The sequence below is a fragment of the Hemitrygon akajei genome, chromosome 1 (assembly GCF_048418815.1).
Source record: "Hemitrygon akajei chromosome 1, sHemAka1.3, whole genome shotgun sequence".
In the NCBI taxonomy this organism is placed as follows: domain Eukaryota; kingdom Metazoa; phylum Chordata; class Chondrichthyes; order Myliobatiformes; family Dasyatidae; genus Hemitrygon; species Hemitrygon akajei.
In genome coordinates this window covers 71,589,587-71,606,043 of record NC_133124.1, presented here as the reverse complement: position 1 = coordinate 71,606,043, position 16,457 = coordinate 71,589,587, and the positions used below count along the sequence as shown (strand labels likewise).

Sequence of the window (16,457 nt, the reverse complement as noted above, 5' to 3'; positions counted from 1 at the left end):
TGTCTCTCATTATTTTAGAAACCTAAGTCGGGTCTCCCTTCTGCCTCTAAAGCTCCAGAGAAAACAACCCAAGTTTGCACACCCTCTCCCCATCCTGGGGAATCTCCTCTACACCTTCTCCAGTGCATTCACTGCATTCCTATAGTGTGGCAAACAGAAATGCACACAGTGTTCCAGCTGTGGCCCAAACAACGCTTTACTAAGTTGTGCCATAACTGCCTGCTCTTAAATTCAGTTATTCTTAAATAACTGCCTGCTCTTAAAAAGGCCGGTTACTGTGCTATATCTGTAAATAAAAATAAATAAAATCCCATACGCCTGCTTCACCATCCCAGTTACCTGAGCTGCCACCTTCCTTCCCTTGGTTACAGATACTGGAAACCAAACATCCTTGATACATCAGAACACAATCAGAAGCAGGAGGAGGCTATTGGCCCCTCATTTCTGCTTTCTCAGTCAATAAGATCATGGCTGATTGTTTACTTTCATTTCCTCCACTAACACCACATTATTTAATTCCATTGCAGTCTAACAATATGCCAATTTCTGGCTGTACTCAGTGTCTGAGAGAATTGTAAAGATTCCCCACCCTCTGGGTGAAGAACTTTCTTCTCCATTCATGGATAAGGTCCACCTCTTTAATTTACTCATGCTAATGATGAACTCCTGAGGTCCCATTTTACCTTGTTGTGGTCATGTGCTTTATTTGTCAGCCTGCACTTCACGTCCTCTGTAACTGTAACATTCTGCATTCTGTTTCCCTCTGTACTACCTCGCTGTACCTATGTATTGCATGATCTGTCTGCATGGAACACAGACAGGAGGTTTTCACTGTAACTCAGTTGCACCCCACTCTCCCATGTCTCTGCATCTTCACCAGCCCTTCAGTCATCTCTCCCCCCCTCCACCCACCCCAAAACATCTCTGCTTGTCCACAGCTCTCTCTGGAAGCTTGCTGTTCTTTGACAAACTTTGTCTCCCACGTCCCCAGCACTGGTTTTACAATTACCTGCAGAGCTTCATCTGCCGCTCCGTCCGCCCTCTTTGCTGCTGCTTCCGCTTCATTCACTGCGTTGATTATATCCTCGTAGGCATTAGAAGCATTGATAACTCGCTGCAGTAAGGAGTCCTGATTTACTTCCTCTGTGACTCTGGTACACAGAACATAGAACATAAAACAGTACAGCACAGGAACAGGCCCTTCAGCCCACAATGTTGTACCAAACCAATTAAATTAGTAATCAAATAACTAACTAACCTTTTCTGCCTACATAATGCCTATATCCTTCCAGTTTCCTCACAGTAATGAGCCTATACTAAACAACTCTTAAAAGTCTTCAGTGTTTCTGCCTCTTCCACACCCCAGGCAGAGCACTTCAGCTACCCATCACTCACTGTGTAAAAAATCTTGCCACTCACATCTCTTTTACAGTTACCCCTTCCCACCTTAAATACATGCCCTCTGGTATTAGACATTTCAACCCTGCGAAAAAGATACCATCTGTCTACATTATGCCTATCATAATCTTATAAACTTCTAATTGATCTCCCCTCAGCTTCAGAGATAACAACCCTAGTTTGTCCAACTCTAGTACATCTTGCTAATCCAACGAGTAAACCTGTCTTGCATAGAGGTATAGAAAATTATGAGGGGTATAGATAGGGTAAATGCAAGCAGGATTTTTCCAGAGGTTGGGTGAGATTAGAACTCAAGTTTGTAGGTTAAAGGTGAAAGGTAAAATATATGGGGGGAACTCCTTTGCTCAGAGGGTGGTGGGAGTGTGGAACGAACAGCCAGTGGAAGTGGTCCTTGCGGGTTCCATTGCAGCATTTGAGAAAGTACGTGGATGGGAGGCATATGGAGAGCTAGGTCCCAGTGCAGTCGATGGGACTAGGCAAAATAACCATAAGACCATAAAATGTAGGAGCAGAAGTAGGCTGTTTGCCCATCTAGTCTGCTTGGTTCAGTATAGACTAAATGGACTGAAGGGACTGTGTCACTGCTGCAATGCTCTATGACTCAGTTACCAAATTACTAAAATCTTTCACCTCAACTTTAATCTCATTGTATCCCAAAATGGACAGTCAACTCTTCCTTAAGAATTTATTTACTGAAAAGCTAAAATTCTTAGCAGGCTCAACAGTGTGGAGTGAAAGAGGACATTTCTGCAGCTGATGAGTCTACAACCGAGGATCACCGTCTCAGAATAAGGGCTTATTCTTTCAGGACTGAACTAGGGAAACATTTCTCCACCCCAACGGTGGTAAACCTCGACACAAGAAGCAATTGAGCCTCAGTAATATCCAGGATGAAGATGGTCAGAACAGGCGAGTGTCTGTGAGGGAAAATCAACTGTAATTGAATGTCTTATTCCAATTTCTCACAAAATACTGGAGGAACTCAACAGGTCAGTCAGCATCAATGAGGAATAAGTAGTTGATCATTTGGGCTGAGACTCTTCGTCAGTCCTGATGTAACTCTTGAGTCCTGATGAAAGACCTTGGCTTGAAACATTGACTGTTCAATTCCCTCCACAGATGCTGTCTGACCTGCCAAGTTCTGATTGTTTATTTCTCCAGACCCAGCAGGTGTTTGATTAGGCCACACAGTCTTGTGAACCATTCACTGACTCGTGACTCCACTTTCTTGCTTCTTTCCCTTCCCCTCTCACCTCAGGAGTTCCTTCGAGAGCTGATCCAATTTGCTTGCGTGCTCTTCAGCTTGGATCACAATGGGCTCCTTGCTGGTTGCTTCCATGAGGTGTTTAGTCTTTTCATTAAGCAATGGTAAGGCACCATCTAACTCAGCTCCCTGTCTTTCATAGTCCTGGTGAATTTAAACAGGGCAAAATTTAGTGGCAAGTATTCTTTTTGATAGCCTCTAGAAAATGTTCTTGTGAAGAACCCTTCTTACCTCCTGGCTAGCATCTAGCATATGAAGCATGTTTTTCAGTTTGCTGAGAGTGTCATCAGCCATTTTAACCAAATTTGAGGTTTCCAGCTTTTTATTTTCCAATTCATCATGCTTTTCCTGTGGGAGAAATCTGAAATGTGAATCTTGATCTCCAATTCGAACTTGTCATGCCTCTTGCATCTACATGTCTGCCTATATTTAATTTTTTATATGTTATTGTAACACAATAAAGTTCAAAGTAAATTTATTATCAAAGTACACCACCCTCTACACTTTTTTCCTTTTGTACAGTACCACCTTAATGCACCTATGCACTGCATGATTTATCCTGATGGCACACAAACAAACTTTTCACTAAATCTTGGTCTATGTGACAATAATAAATCAATTATCAGTTATACTTCCAACATTTTCCAAGGATCAGAATCAGAATCAGGTTGTGAAATTTGTTGTCTTGAAGCAGCAGTAGAGTTTAATACATAAAATTATTACAAGTTATAACAAGAATATATAAAAATAAATAAATAGTGCAAAGAGAGAGCAAACTAGTGAGGTAGTGTTCAGAGACCACTCAGAAATTTGGTGGTGGAGGGGAGGAAGTTGATCCTAAAATGTTAAGTGTGAATCTTCAGGATCCTGTCCCTCCTCCCTGAAGGTAGCAATGAGAAGACATGTCCAGAATGGTGATGCTGCCAGGATTTGAGGGACTGGGTTATGGAAAAAGGCTGAGTAGGTTGAGATATTTTTCATTGGCACATAGGAGAGCGAGAGGCGATCTTACAGAGGTGTATAAAATCAGTGGGCGGAGGTGGGGGCATAGATAGAATGAATGCACTCAGTCTTTTATACAGGGTTGAGGAATCAAAAACTAGAGGACATAGGTTTACAATGAGAAGGATTTTACAATTTGATGGTCAACTTTTTTAATACGAAGACATGTATGTGGAATCAGCTGCCAGAGGAGGACGTTGAGGTAGGTAAAATAACAACTTTTAAAAGAGTTGGACAGGTACATGAATTGCAAAGGTTTAGAAGGTTATGGGCCAAATGCAAGCTTGGAAGAGGGAAGATAGCTGATATAAAAAGGTGGGGGAGAGGATTGGAACAAGAGTTGGCATGTGATATATGGATCAAGCTGAGTGTGGGGGAATTGAAAGGCAGATGAGGAGTGGGAACAAGAGGTGGAAATGACCAAGGGTTGAAGAAGAATGATAGGAGAGGACAGTGGAGCATGGAATAGAGGGAAGGAGTTGAGGATGGGGACTGGTGGGAGGAGTGTGTGGGTGATGGGCAGTTGGATATGAAGATAGATAGCAGGAGAAAAACAGATGAATAGCTGACTGCTAGTACCAGATCTGTACCAAGAGATGTCGCTGAAGTGTTTGGAAAAGGCCGCCTTGCTTTAGCCGAAACCAGATCTTTTCACAATGGAAACTCAGTGTATGTGTTACACATAGTTAGATATCGCTCAGACTGAAACAGTCTCCTGAGAATTTCCACACATACAGAGTTAACTCCATATACCACAACCCCTTACTCCACATTCTTCAATAACTTGCAAAATGTATAATCAATACATTTCATTCCTCATTCACAAATGCCTGCTGTTGTACCTGCTCCAAACACTTGGGCAGCTTGTTTCATCTACTGACCACTCTGTGTGTGGAGAAGTTGCCCCCGGGTCCCCTTTTAAATCTTTCCCTCTCACCTTAAACCTATGCCTTTTAGCTTTTGAGTCCCTTTCCCTGGGAAAAAACTATGTGCATTCACCCTTGAGTGTTTAAAAGACACTTGGAGAGGAAAGGTTTCAAGGAACTGTCAAATACAGGCAAATGGGACTAGCCTACAGGGGCATCTTATCCAGCGTGGATGAATTGGGCTGAAACCCTTTACTTTTCAAACCAAAGTCTTAATCGGACCAATTAAAAAACAAAAATACTACAGATGTTGGAAATCTGAAATAAAATCAGAATCCTCCCCACCATTGAGGCCACCTACAAGAGGCAGTGTCCCAAGAAGGCAGTAACCATCATTAAGGACCTTCACCATCTAGAACACATCTAGATGGTGACTCTTTGTCAGTTGTGAGGGGTATTTCCTGTATTTTAGCAAATAGTAAGGAAATAAAGAATGTTGAATAATGGGGGACCTAGGGTTCCAAGGGTATAGCTCTTTGAAGGTGACAGTCCAAGATAGGAGGGCGGTGAAGATGGTATACAGGTATAAGATGGGGCATAGAATGTGAAAGTTGGGATATTATGTTACACTGGTTAGACTACATTTGGAGTATTATCAAAGTTCTGGTCATTACACTATAGGAAGGGTGTGATCACACTGGAGATGTTGCCTGACTTGGAGGATATTAGCCATGGGGAGACTGCGAATTGATAGGGCTTGTTCTCCCTGGATTGACTGAGACTGGGGATGACCTGATAGAGGTTTATAAGATTGGGAAAGATATAGAAAAGTTAAAGAGTCAAAGTCTTTTTCTCTTACTATGGGTATCAAAAGCAAGCAGGCAGATGTTTAAGGTGAGAAGGGAGAGAATTAAAGGAGATCTGAGGGACAAGTTTGTTTTACACAGAGAGTAGTTGATAGCTGGAATTCACTGCCAGAGGAGACGGCAGAATCAGCCAGAGTAGCTATGTTTAAGGGACACTTAGGCACTTGGATAGGCAAGGCGTAGAAGGGCATGGTCCTAATGGGGGCAAATGGGTTAGGTGCAGATGGGAAGAAGGTCAGTATGGATGTGCTGACTGAAGGGCTTGTTTCTGTGCTGTATGACTCCATGACTCTGTGCTTTTCTGTTTTAATTTCTTCATGTAAAATTGATTAGGAAGTAACCCTAGAGAAAAAAAATACAGTTAAATTATTTTCATACAACCAATTGTCACCTTAATAGCTTCTAATGCGATGGAGTTGATTTTGTTAATGTCTTCAGCTTTTCTGGTTAAGTTTTCTGCTTCATTCATTGACTCTTGAAGATCCATTAGTTTGGACAGATATAAAATTAATGCATTCTTTATATCAGTGGCAAGCAATTTGTTCTTGTCGATATCTTTTAATAAGATATTCTTAACACGATCAAGCACTGTGAGATTATAAACAAAGAACTTTGGTTACAAGGCAACAGATAACACATTAGTAAAACAAAGCAGCTCAGGCAGACATTATCCAGCTCAGAGGGTAGACAGTACACTGTGTTCATAATACAGCAACATTCACAAAATTTCACTCTCAAAATCATCCTGAAGAACTTCCTTATTGATTGGCTTGCCTGTATTTATTGTCCATTCTTATCTGGATCATGGGCCACATGGTATGACAGGCCAAAGTATATAATAATAGTCATTGCCCATTCTTGGTGAACCCTTTCAAATGCCCAGCTGCTGTGGTGGGACTTGAACGCACCACTGGGTCCGTACACCCAACCTCTGCGTGTGAGCTCAGTAATTTAGCTAACCACGTGAGAAAGCAGGAGCAGGAGTAGGCCACATGGCCCCTAGAGCCTGTCCTACCATTTCATGTCATCTTGGCCTTGCCACCTCTTCTGTGACAGACCCACATACCTCTCAGTTAGCCAATTATTTATCTAGCTCCACTTCAGTCCCTCGAATGGTCTAGAACTGACAGTGCTGTTATGGTGAACTCTTAGATGCTGGTAAGGCAACAATTAGATACTTCTTAAAAGTAGAATGAGAATGTGGGCAACAGCGCACAGGTGGAAAACATACTTGGATATTATCACTTCTCCCCCCGAAGCCTGAAGGCCCGTACCACTGGTCTTAATAACAACTCCTACCCCACTGTTATAACACTATTGAATGCTTCTCTAGTGCACGATGGACTCCTGACCTCACAATAGACCTCGTTATGACTGTGTACCTTCTTATCTGGGTGGATCCCATGTCCCAGCTTTTCTTCCTCAACCTGGCAGGGAATGGTTAATATCTGGAACAAGCATTGGAGAGGGTCCAAAGGAGGTTTATGAGAATGATACCAGGAATGAAAGGGTTAAGATCTGAGGAGTGTTTGGTGGCTGTGAAACTGTACTCATTGAAGTTTCGAAGAATAAGGAGGAATCTTAGTAAAACCTACTGAATATTGAAAGGCCTTGATACAGTGGGACATAGAGTGGATGTTTCAGAATGGAAGGATGGCATTCTCCAGATGCGCAGTGGAGAGCAAACTAACAAGCTGCATCACTGCTTGGTACGGAGACTGCACTGCGGCGCACAGGAAGCTCCACAATGGGCAGTGAAAACTGCCCAACGCATCACTAGCACCAGCCTACCCACCATCAAGGACATACATACACAGAAAGGTGCCTGAAAAGGACCAGTAATATCAAGAAGGATCCCACACACCTTGCACCTTGTCCCACTCCCAAGATGTTACTTAGTGCCAACGCCAAGTCCATCAGACTCAAAAACAGTAACTTTCCCCAACACCTCTGCTCTCTAACTCCATCACTACTTTATTACTTCCTGTCAGCCACCTTACGTATAACCTAGTGTCGCTTTACGGACATACGATCTATGTATATAAGCTATCTTATGTATTTATATTAATTGAATTTTTTTATTATTGTTCTCTTTATCTTTTGTGCTTATTTTGTGCCTCATCGGATCTGGAGTAACAATTATTTCGTTCTCCTTGCACTTCTGTACAGGAAATGACATTAAACAACCTTGAATCTTGAAACTTTAGAACTGAGTAAGGAGGAATTTCTTTCACCAGAGGATGGTAATTCTGTGGAGTTCACTGCCATAGACAGCTGAGGAGGCCGAGTCATTGGGAATGTTTAAAACAGAGGTGGACAGGTTCATGATTAGTAAGGGTGTCAAAGGTTGTGGAAAGGAGGAAGGAGAAAAGGGTTGAAAGGTTAAAATAGATCAGGAATTATTAAATGGCAGAGCAGATTCAAGGGGCAGAATGGCCTAATTCTACTCCTACATCTCATGGCCTTATATTTAAGTGCCCCATAAACACAGGGGTTATGCCTGATCCCACCACATCCTCTGGCTTCACCACAAGAAGCATGAGCAGAATTAGGCCAGTCAGCCATCATGCCTTTCCACCATTCGATCATGGCTGATACCTTTCAACCCCATTCTCCAGCCTTCTCCCTGCAATGTTAACCCCATACCAATCAGGAGTCTCTCAATCTCTGCTTTAAATACACTCACTGACCTAGTCCCCATGTCCTCTGTGGCAAAGAATTCCACAGATTCACCACACTCTAGCCGAAGAAATACCTTCTCATCTCAATTCTAAAGGGTCGTCCTTTTATTCTGAGGCTATCCCTTCAGATCCTAGACTCCCTCACTGATGGAAACATCCTCTCCATGTCCACTGTATTCAGTAGGTAGAAAAACTTAAGTAGGCAAGGCACAGAATGATATGTCCAGATGTGGGAAAATGGGAATAGTGTAGATGAATAAAGAGGGCAGCATGGATAATGTGAGCTGAAGGACCTGTTTCTATGTTGTACAACATTATGACCTTTGGCTCTTTGAGTGAGTTCAACAATGTCCCACATCACATTGAACTCAACTGAGCCTTCAGCCAGTCAGCAGCTCTGAAGAAAGGTGATCAGAAACACTTTAGTTGATGCATAGGAGGAGTTGCAGTGCTTACATCTCTCCGACTCCGTCTTCTCTCTTTCAGCCACTTCCTTCTCTTTATCAAAGTCGAGGTTTCTCATCTCATTCAGCATTCGCTTAACCTCAGCCAATTTCTGCACACTGCTCCCTGAGTCGATGGTGTTCAGCTTCTTAATGAGATCTGAAATGGAAAAGTAACAGTGGAGGAGAACTCCTTTCCCATTCAGTTATTGAAAACATTTCATTCTAATGCGGTGTGAAAATAACCAGCTCCTGCAACTCGTGCCGAGCTGAGCCCTGATTATACTGCTGCTCCCGCATTTGGCAGCCCTGAGCACTGGAACATTGGAACTGGTATTGGTCTAAGTAGGTCCAAGCCCCACTCCAGAAACTCCAGCACAACAATCGGCACTGAGGGAACCCTGCGTTGCCAGAGGTACCAACTTCCAGATCAAACAGACGTCCCTACTACAATCACATGGCGCTTTTTTGGAAGTAGGATAGGTTTGGGGAGTGGTTCTCCTTAGATCCTGAGCCAATTATATATATAGTTAGCCTCAATTACACACTAGGGGCAACATAAATCAGCCAGTTATCCCACCAGTCTTGTGCCTTTGGGATGTGGAAGGAGCACCAAGCGGTCATTACTAATAAGAGATTATCTGGCCATTATTCCACTGCACATTGTGGGACCTTGCTGTGTACTAATTGGCCACGTACTAACGCAGCTCCTGGAGCTGCTACTTCACAGCTCCAGAGTCCTGGGTTCAATCGCAATTTGTGGTGCTGTCTGTGTGGAGTTTGCACATTCTCCCTGCCCATGTGGATTTCCTCTGAGGGCTCCGGTGTCCTCGCCCATCCTAAAGACACGTGAGTTGGTGGATTACTTGGCCACTGTGAATCGTGTCCAGTGTGTGGCTGAGTTAGACTGTGTTTCCATGAGTCTGATTGGCTGTTACTTTCTCTAATGTACTTCACAAGAATCTCATTGAATGTGAAATTCTTCAAGACATCAGGGGAGCTGAAGTTTAACAGCACTGTGCAAGTGTCCCCTCCCTCCCTCCCTCCCTCCCTTCATATCCCAGATACACAGAGGGTCACCTTGACCTTCCCCTCTCCTCAGGAATGACCTTACCTGAGATGGCAGACGCCACATTTTCAATGTTGGTCAGCATCTCTCGCGCCTGTCGCGTGGTCTCATCGATCGATGTGAGCAGCTGCTGGGTGCTGCGGGAATTCTTTTCTGCCTGAAGATAACACATTGTTGGGTCAGTGGGTCAGGCAGCATCTGTGGGAGGGGGAATGGACAGTCGACGCTTTGGGTCAAGACTCTTCATCGGGACTGAAAAATAGTGGGGAGAGAGCCAGTATAAAGAGGTGAGGAGGAAGGGTGGGACAAGAGCTGGCAGGTGATGGGTGGATCCAGGTGAGGATACGTGATGGGCAGATGGAGGAGGGGAGATTAGGAATAGCAACAGAACACCATTTACAGTCCTTTGCCAACTTCACCAGTCACCTCCTCTGGGAGGTGACAGAGGGCTGTAGATGGTGGAATCTGATAGGAGAGGAAGGTGGAGCATGGAACCAAATAAAGGAGGTTTGGATGGCAGATGGGAAGAGTGGGGGAACAGACCCATTGGGAGGTGTGTACAGGTGATTGGCAGATGAACAGGGGAAAGAAACAGTGTGATGGAGGCTGGGTGGATTAGGAGAGTGAAAATATTTATTTATTTTAGCAACTCAGCACAGAGAAGGTCCTTCTGACCCTTCGAGCTATGCTGCCCTAGCAACCCTGACAAACCCAATTAAGCCTAACCTAATCACAGGACAATTTACAATGACTGATTAACCTACCCGGTACATCTTTGGACTATGGGAGGGTGTGGAGAAAACCCACACAGTCCATGGGGAGGTCAAACAGAGGCTCGTTACACAACGGCGCCAAGATTGAACTCTGAACTCTGGGAAGCCCCGAGCTGTAATAGCATTGTGCTAACTGCTACGGCAGAGGGGGCAGTTACTGGAAGCTGGAAAATGCAGCTGGAAACAGTGCTGGGTTTGCCCCAGAGAAAATGAACTGTGGGCCGGTGGTCCCACCTAGATCCAAGCACAACCCTTAACAGACAGTCCAGGTTGTAGTAGCCCCCCAGGCCAGGCATCGTGATTGCGCACAGGAGAAAATCCCTCTTTCCTAACATTTTTCCAAATCCTTTCAGGAAGCTCCTGAATAACCTGCTTCTATTGCTCCCTCAGATGCTACATCACCAGTTCACCTGCTGGGTAATTTCCTCTCCAGTGTTCCCACAAATTTTTTGAAACCTGTGTCCTCCATGACCTATGCCTTGTTCAAACCTTCCCAACTTTAAGATCCTATCCAAGCTGCTCTGGAGAGAATTTCTCTAGAACTTTATACTTCAATAAAGCTTTTCTCTTTGGAGCAATGGAGGATAAGAGGTGACTTGATAAGAGGTATTGATAGATTGGACAGCCAGAGATATTTTCCCTGGGCGGTAATAGTGTGGTGAACTAGATATACCTGTCTGACTGCTCCTGTGGCTCCTCCCAAGACCCTGCTGACTGCCCCTGTGGCTCCTCCCACAGACCCCTGTATAAAGGCGACTGTGGCCTGCTGCTCTCCCTCATTTTCCCCAGGATGTAGTGTTGTTCTTCAGTCAATAAAAGCCGATATCTCACTTCCTAAGTCTCGGCGTGAGTTATTGATGGTGCATCAAATAGTTAGCATAATGTTAAGGTGATTGTATATGGGGGATGCTAAAGGCAAGTTTTTTTTAACCAAGAGAGTTGTGGGTGTGTCAAATGCACCACCATGGCTGGTGGCAGAGGCAGATACGTTAGGGAGATATGGAAGACTCTTAGATAGGCACATGAAGGAAAGAAAAATGGAGGGCTACGTGGGAGGGAAGGGTGATATTGATTTTGGAGAATGCTATATGGTCATTTTAACATCAAGGGCCGAAGGGCTTGTACTGTGCTGTAGTGTTCTATGAAGGTTCTGCCTTATCTCACCAATATCCTACAGCCCTTTAAAGACGTTAAACATGTAAAAATGGGAGAAGGTGCTTGCCTTTTCTTCGAGCGCATTAATATCTTGAATGAGATTCATGTTGTCACTCTCCAGGTTGTCAGTCCTTTTCACCTGATCATCAACCATAGCTCGATAGTCATCCAGTTCATCCTGAAAAAGGAACAAATTCACCCAGGTACATTAGTACAACTCCATTTGGGACTTACAATGCTTTTCTTTGTCATACTTTTTACCTCGAGGGAGTACAAATTATTCTTGGTCTTTGGATGGCTTTCAAATTTGTTGCACATCACTCAGACACATGCAAATGCACCTCACACACATACACCCACTGTCACAGACTGTCATATACACACACATACACCCACCGTCACAGACTGTCACACACATACACCCATTGTCACACACACACACACACACATACACCCACTGTCACACACACACACATACACCCACTGTCACAGACTGTCACACACATACACCCACTGTCACACACACACACACACACACATACACCCACTGTCACATACACACACACATACACCCACTGTCACACACACACACACACATACACCCACTGTCACAGACTGTCACACACATACATACAGATGCACTCTCACACACACACACCCACTGTCACAGACTGTCACACACATACACCCACTGTCACATACACACACACATACACCCACTGTCTCACACACACACACACACACACACACACACACACACACACACACACACACACACACACACACACACACACACACTGTCACAGACTGTCTCACACACACACACATACATATAGATGCACTCTCATGCACACATACATGTATTCTCTTTTATGCTCACACACACACATACCCTCTCACACAGACAGACACACTCTCATGCACATTCTCTCTCACACATACTATCCATTCATACAAACACCTTCATAAAAATATACAGGGGAAAAAAAAACTCCCTCTCTTTCTCTCCCAGACATACACACAACAATCAAAATCCTTTTGTTATTAATTGGGAATATTTCAATATTGTGATGGCATTTTCCCTAAATGAATAAATGCACATTAGGTTTTACAATGATGGCAAAAATGTTGCTCTGTCTCAGGACTCTAAGTAAAGTTTTGAGGTGGATGTGAAAATGAGAGCACACATAATTCCAAATTCCACTTCTCGTGCATACCTTGGTTCTTTTTATAGCCTTATCCAAATTGTTCATACGAAGCTGAGTACTGACACTGACGTTTGCATTTTGAAACTGCAGTTTGATTTTTTGAATGTCAGAATCCATCTGGTTCAAGTCATATAAGAGTGTTTCCACACAGCTGTCGCAAGCTGGGAACGAAGAACAGGGACAGAAAAGGGACATTAGCAGAGACATGACATATATCTCTCAACTCTCACCATACAAAGAATCATATCCATATGCATCACTGCTTGGTACAGCAATTGCCCAGCTCTTGTCCACATGAAACTGCAGAGAGTTTTGGACACAGTTCAGCACACGCAAACCAATCTCCTCTCTGTTACACTTCTTGCTGCCTCAGTAAAGCAGCCAGCACGATCAAAGACCCCTCCCACTCCATGCATTTTCTCGTCTTCCCTCTTCTATGAGACAGAAGGTTTAAAAGCCTGACAGCACATACACCAGGCTCAAGGACAGCTTCTATCCCACCGTTAGAAAACAACCAGCTCTCTAATATGATAAAGTGTACTTTTGAACTCACAATCCATCTCGTAATGACCTTGTACACACTTGTTGACCTGCACCACTGTCACTTTTTAGTTTGCATTCTTATTGGTTTATCTTGTTCTACCTCAATGCACTGTATAAAAGCATGATCTGTACGAACAGTGTGCCTTTCACTGTATTTCCTCCTTGTACGTGTGATAAGGAGGAATTTCTTTAGCCAGAGGGAGGTGAATCCATGGAAGTCACTGCCACAGAAAGCTGTGGAGTCCAGGTTATTGGGTATATTTAAAGTGGAGGCTGATAGGTTCTTGATTAGTAAGGGTGTCACAGATTAAGAGGAAAAGGCAGGAGAATGGGGCTAAGAGGGAATATAAATCAGACGTGATTGAATAGTGGGGCAGATTCAACGGGCAGAATGGCCTCAATTTCCTCCAGTAGCTTATGGTCTTAATAATAAACCAATTCTGTTGAAAGGGAATGCTCTTGTGATGCAGAAGTATTCCCATCCACAAAATAATATTAACTTCTGAGCTGTTAGCCTGCAGCTTCTGCTGGCTCTATCAGCCAACTGTTGAGTACATAGATATTCTGACTCCAGGTTTTCTGCTGTTAGGGAAATATTTATCTTTAAGTGTTGCTTATTGTGGGCCTTGGGATCTATGACAGTTATCGAGCCCTGAAATGCTGTCGTAATAGAAGAAGTACTTACACTAAATTGTAATTGATCAATGAGATATTCGGCTGATGAAACATTATCACAGAGACATACAGCACAAACGGATCCCCATGTCCATGCGGACTTTTGTGTCAAGTGATACTAATCTATTAGGAGTGTATCCTTCTAACATTTTGCCTATTCAATTATCTGTCTAAATGACCTCAAACCTAGCAATTGTATCTGATTCCACCACCCTCTCTGGCAGCACTTTATCAACATTTCTCTGTATAAAAAGTTTACCCCTCACCTCCCTTTTAAAACTCTTTCCTCTCACCTTAAACCAATGCCTTTTGCATTTGATACTCCTACCACATGAAAAAGCTGCTGACTATCTACACCAGGGGTGTCAAACTCATTTTAGGTCACGGGCCGGATTGAGCAAAATGCAGCTTCATGCGGGCCGGATCAGTCAGACGCGTGCGAACGCAACTTTCGTTGCCTCCGTTTTTTCAGCCTGCTCTCATGTGTCTCAGTCTCTGCTATAACGACAAAGTGTTTCACTTTACAAATTCCGTTTCTTATGAAGAAGACTGCCGAGCAAGACTGCCGAATAAACACTAAAAACCCAGAAAACCTGGTACCTGAATAAACTCAGCATTAGCCATATCATACGCCATAGGCGCTTCGATTACTGGGGCCAGCTTTAATAGTAATTAGATATTATCTCACGGGCCAAAGATAATTCCACCGTGGGCCGGATTTGGCCCGCGGGCCTTGAGTTTGACATATATGATCTACACAATGCCTCTCACCATCTTATGTACTTTGACCAATGATATTAAGCTTGATTGTGATTGATTCTTCAGCCTCCAGGGAGAAAAGGCCCAGCCTATCCAATCTCTCCCCATCACTAAAGTCCTCCAGTCCAGACAACATCCTTCTGCATCTTCTCCGTACTCTCTCCAGTACAACCATATCTTTCATATGGTGTGGTGATTAGAATGCACACAATACTCCAAGTGTGGCCCAAGCAGTGTCTGGTAAAGTTACAATATAATGTCCTAACTCTTTCATTCTGAGCTTGGGACTTTGTTACAGTGATGAATGATGGGGAACAGAAAGAGGATTGGGAACAACTGACAGTCTAGGCAAATGCATCATCCTCAATGACAAAGTTGTTCAATAAACCCTACTCCTCCTTCCTTCCAGCGTTTTATCAATACTTATTAATGGTTACCACTGAATCTATTTTGACCAATATTCAGTACATCCTATAGAGTCAGAATTCTACATGCTATAGAGACAGCTTGGAAACAGCCCTTCAGTCCAACCGGTCCATGCCAACCAAGGTTCCCATCCAAGCTAGTCCAATTTGCCTATATTTGTCCCTCTTACCCTTTCTATACATGTACTAAGTGCCTTTTAAATGTTAAGATACCTGCTTCAATATACTGACCATGCTCTGGGTGAAGCAGTGGCTCCTCAGATTCCTATTAAATCTCGCTCCTCTTTCCTTAAATCAGTACCCTCTATTTCTTGATTTCCCAAACCTGGGAAAAAGATTATGTGCATTGACCCTATCTGCCCCTCATGATTTTATACATCCCTATAAGATCACCCTTCATTCTCCTACACTCCACTGAATAAAGACCTATAACCCAGATCCATATCACAAATCAGGGCACAAAGGAAGACTTGGGGTAATGACTGGGATCTGGTGGCTCGAGCCCCTATCAGCTTCCCCTCCCCAGAAATGCCAGAAGCCAGGACAGAGCTAATTACTCACTGTCACACTTTTCATCAGAACTGGTATCTTTTGGTTCCTCGTTTGTACAATCTGTGAAGAGACAAAACACATTAATGAGTCGAGTATGTGATGGACATTAGGAAGAAAACAATGAATGTAGGGATTCTAAGGAGAGAGACAAAAGAAAGGAATATTTTAAGCAATGACCATGTTTACTTGTTCCTGTTTAATACAGTAGCACAAAACTGAAACACAATTTAGAAAGAAAACACAGCCCTTTGAGTTCATGCTGACCATCAGCCACACATCTTAACAAATCCTACGTTGAGCTCAATTTGTTTTTATTCTTAGTCACCACCCCTCCTGCCAGATTCTACCCTTCACCTTCACACAATGGACCCACGCAGCCACAGGGAGAATGTGGCAAACTCCACACAGACTGCACCAGAGGTCAGAATCGGCCCTGGGTCTCTGCCAATGCAAGTACACTTAACAAAGTTTCACAGACACAGACAAATACATGGACAAGAATGATTGAGAAGGATATGGGACAAACGCAGCCAAGTGGGTAACTAACTTGGCCAGCACTGATGAGCAACACACACAAAATGCTGGAGGAACTCAGCAAGCCAGGCAGCATCAATGGAAAAAAGTACAGTTGACATTTTGGACCGAAACCCTTCAGCACTGTTGATGGGCTGGGCAGTAGGGCCTGGTTCCATGCTGTTTGACTCTATGACTAACTGTGCCACTACTCAATGCACAGTTTGGATTAGAGCTGTGCCAG

The 16,457-nt window shown here is 43.6% G+C and overlaps 1 protein-coding gene across 2 annotated transcripts in view; it reads right to left on the bottom strand.

Moving 5' to 3' along the window:
- lama3 (laminin, alpha 3) overlaps window positions 1-16,457 on the bottom strand; it is a 316,232-nt gene that overhangs the window by 38,909 nt on the left and 260,866 nt on the right. For both annotated transcript variants that reach the window (XM_073045511.1, XM_073045521.1), the window contains exons 46-54: window positions 15,710-15,760; window positions 12,756-12,907; window positions 11,606-11,716; window positions 9,656-9,767; window positions 8,555-8,701; window positions 5,809-6,005; window positions 2,915-3,031; window positions 2,673-2,827; window positions 1,010-1,151 (exon numbers count right to left, since the gene is read on the bottom strand). In XM_073045511.1, the coding sequence (XP_072901612.1) occupies window positions 1,010-1,151; window positions 2,673-2,827; window positions 2,915-3,031; window positions 5,809-6,005; window positions 8,555-8,701; window positions 9,656-9,767; window positions 11,606-11,716; window positions 12,756-12,907; window positions 15,710-15,760 (1,184 nt within the window). The remainder of the gene's footprint in view (window positions 1-1,009; window positions 1,152-2,672; window positions 2,828-2,914; window positions 3,032-5,808; window positions 6,006-8,554; window positions 8,702-9,655; window positions 9,768-11,605; window positions 11,717-12,755; window positions 12,908-15,709; window positions 15,761-16,457) is intronic.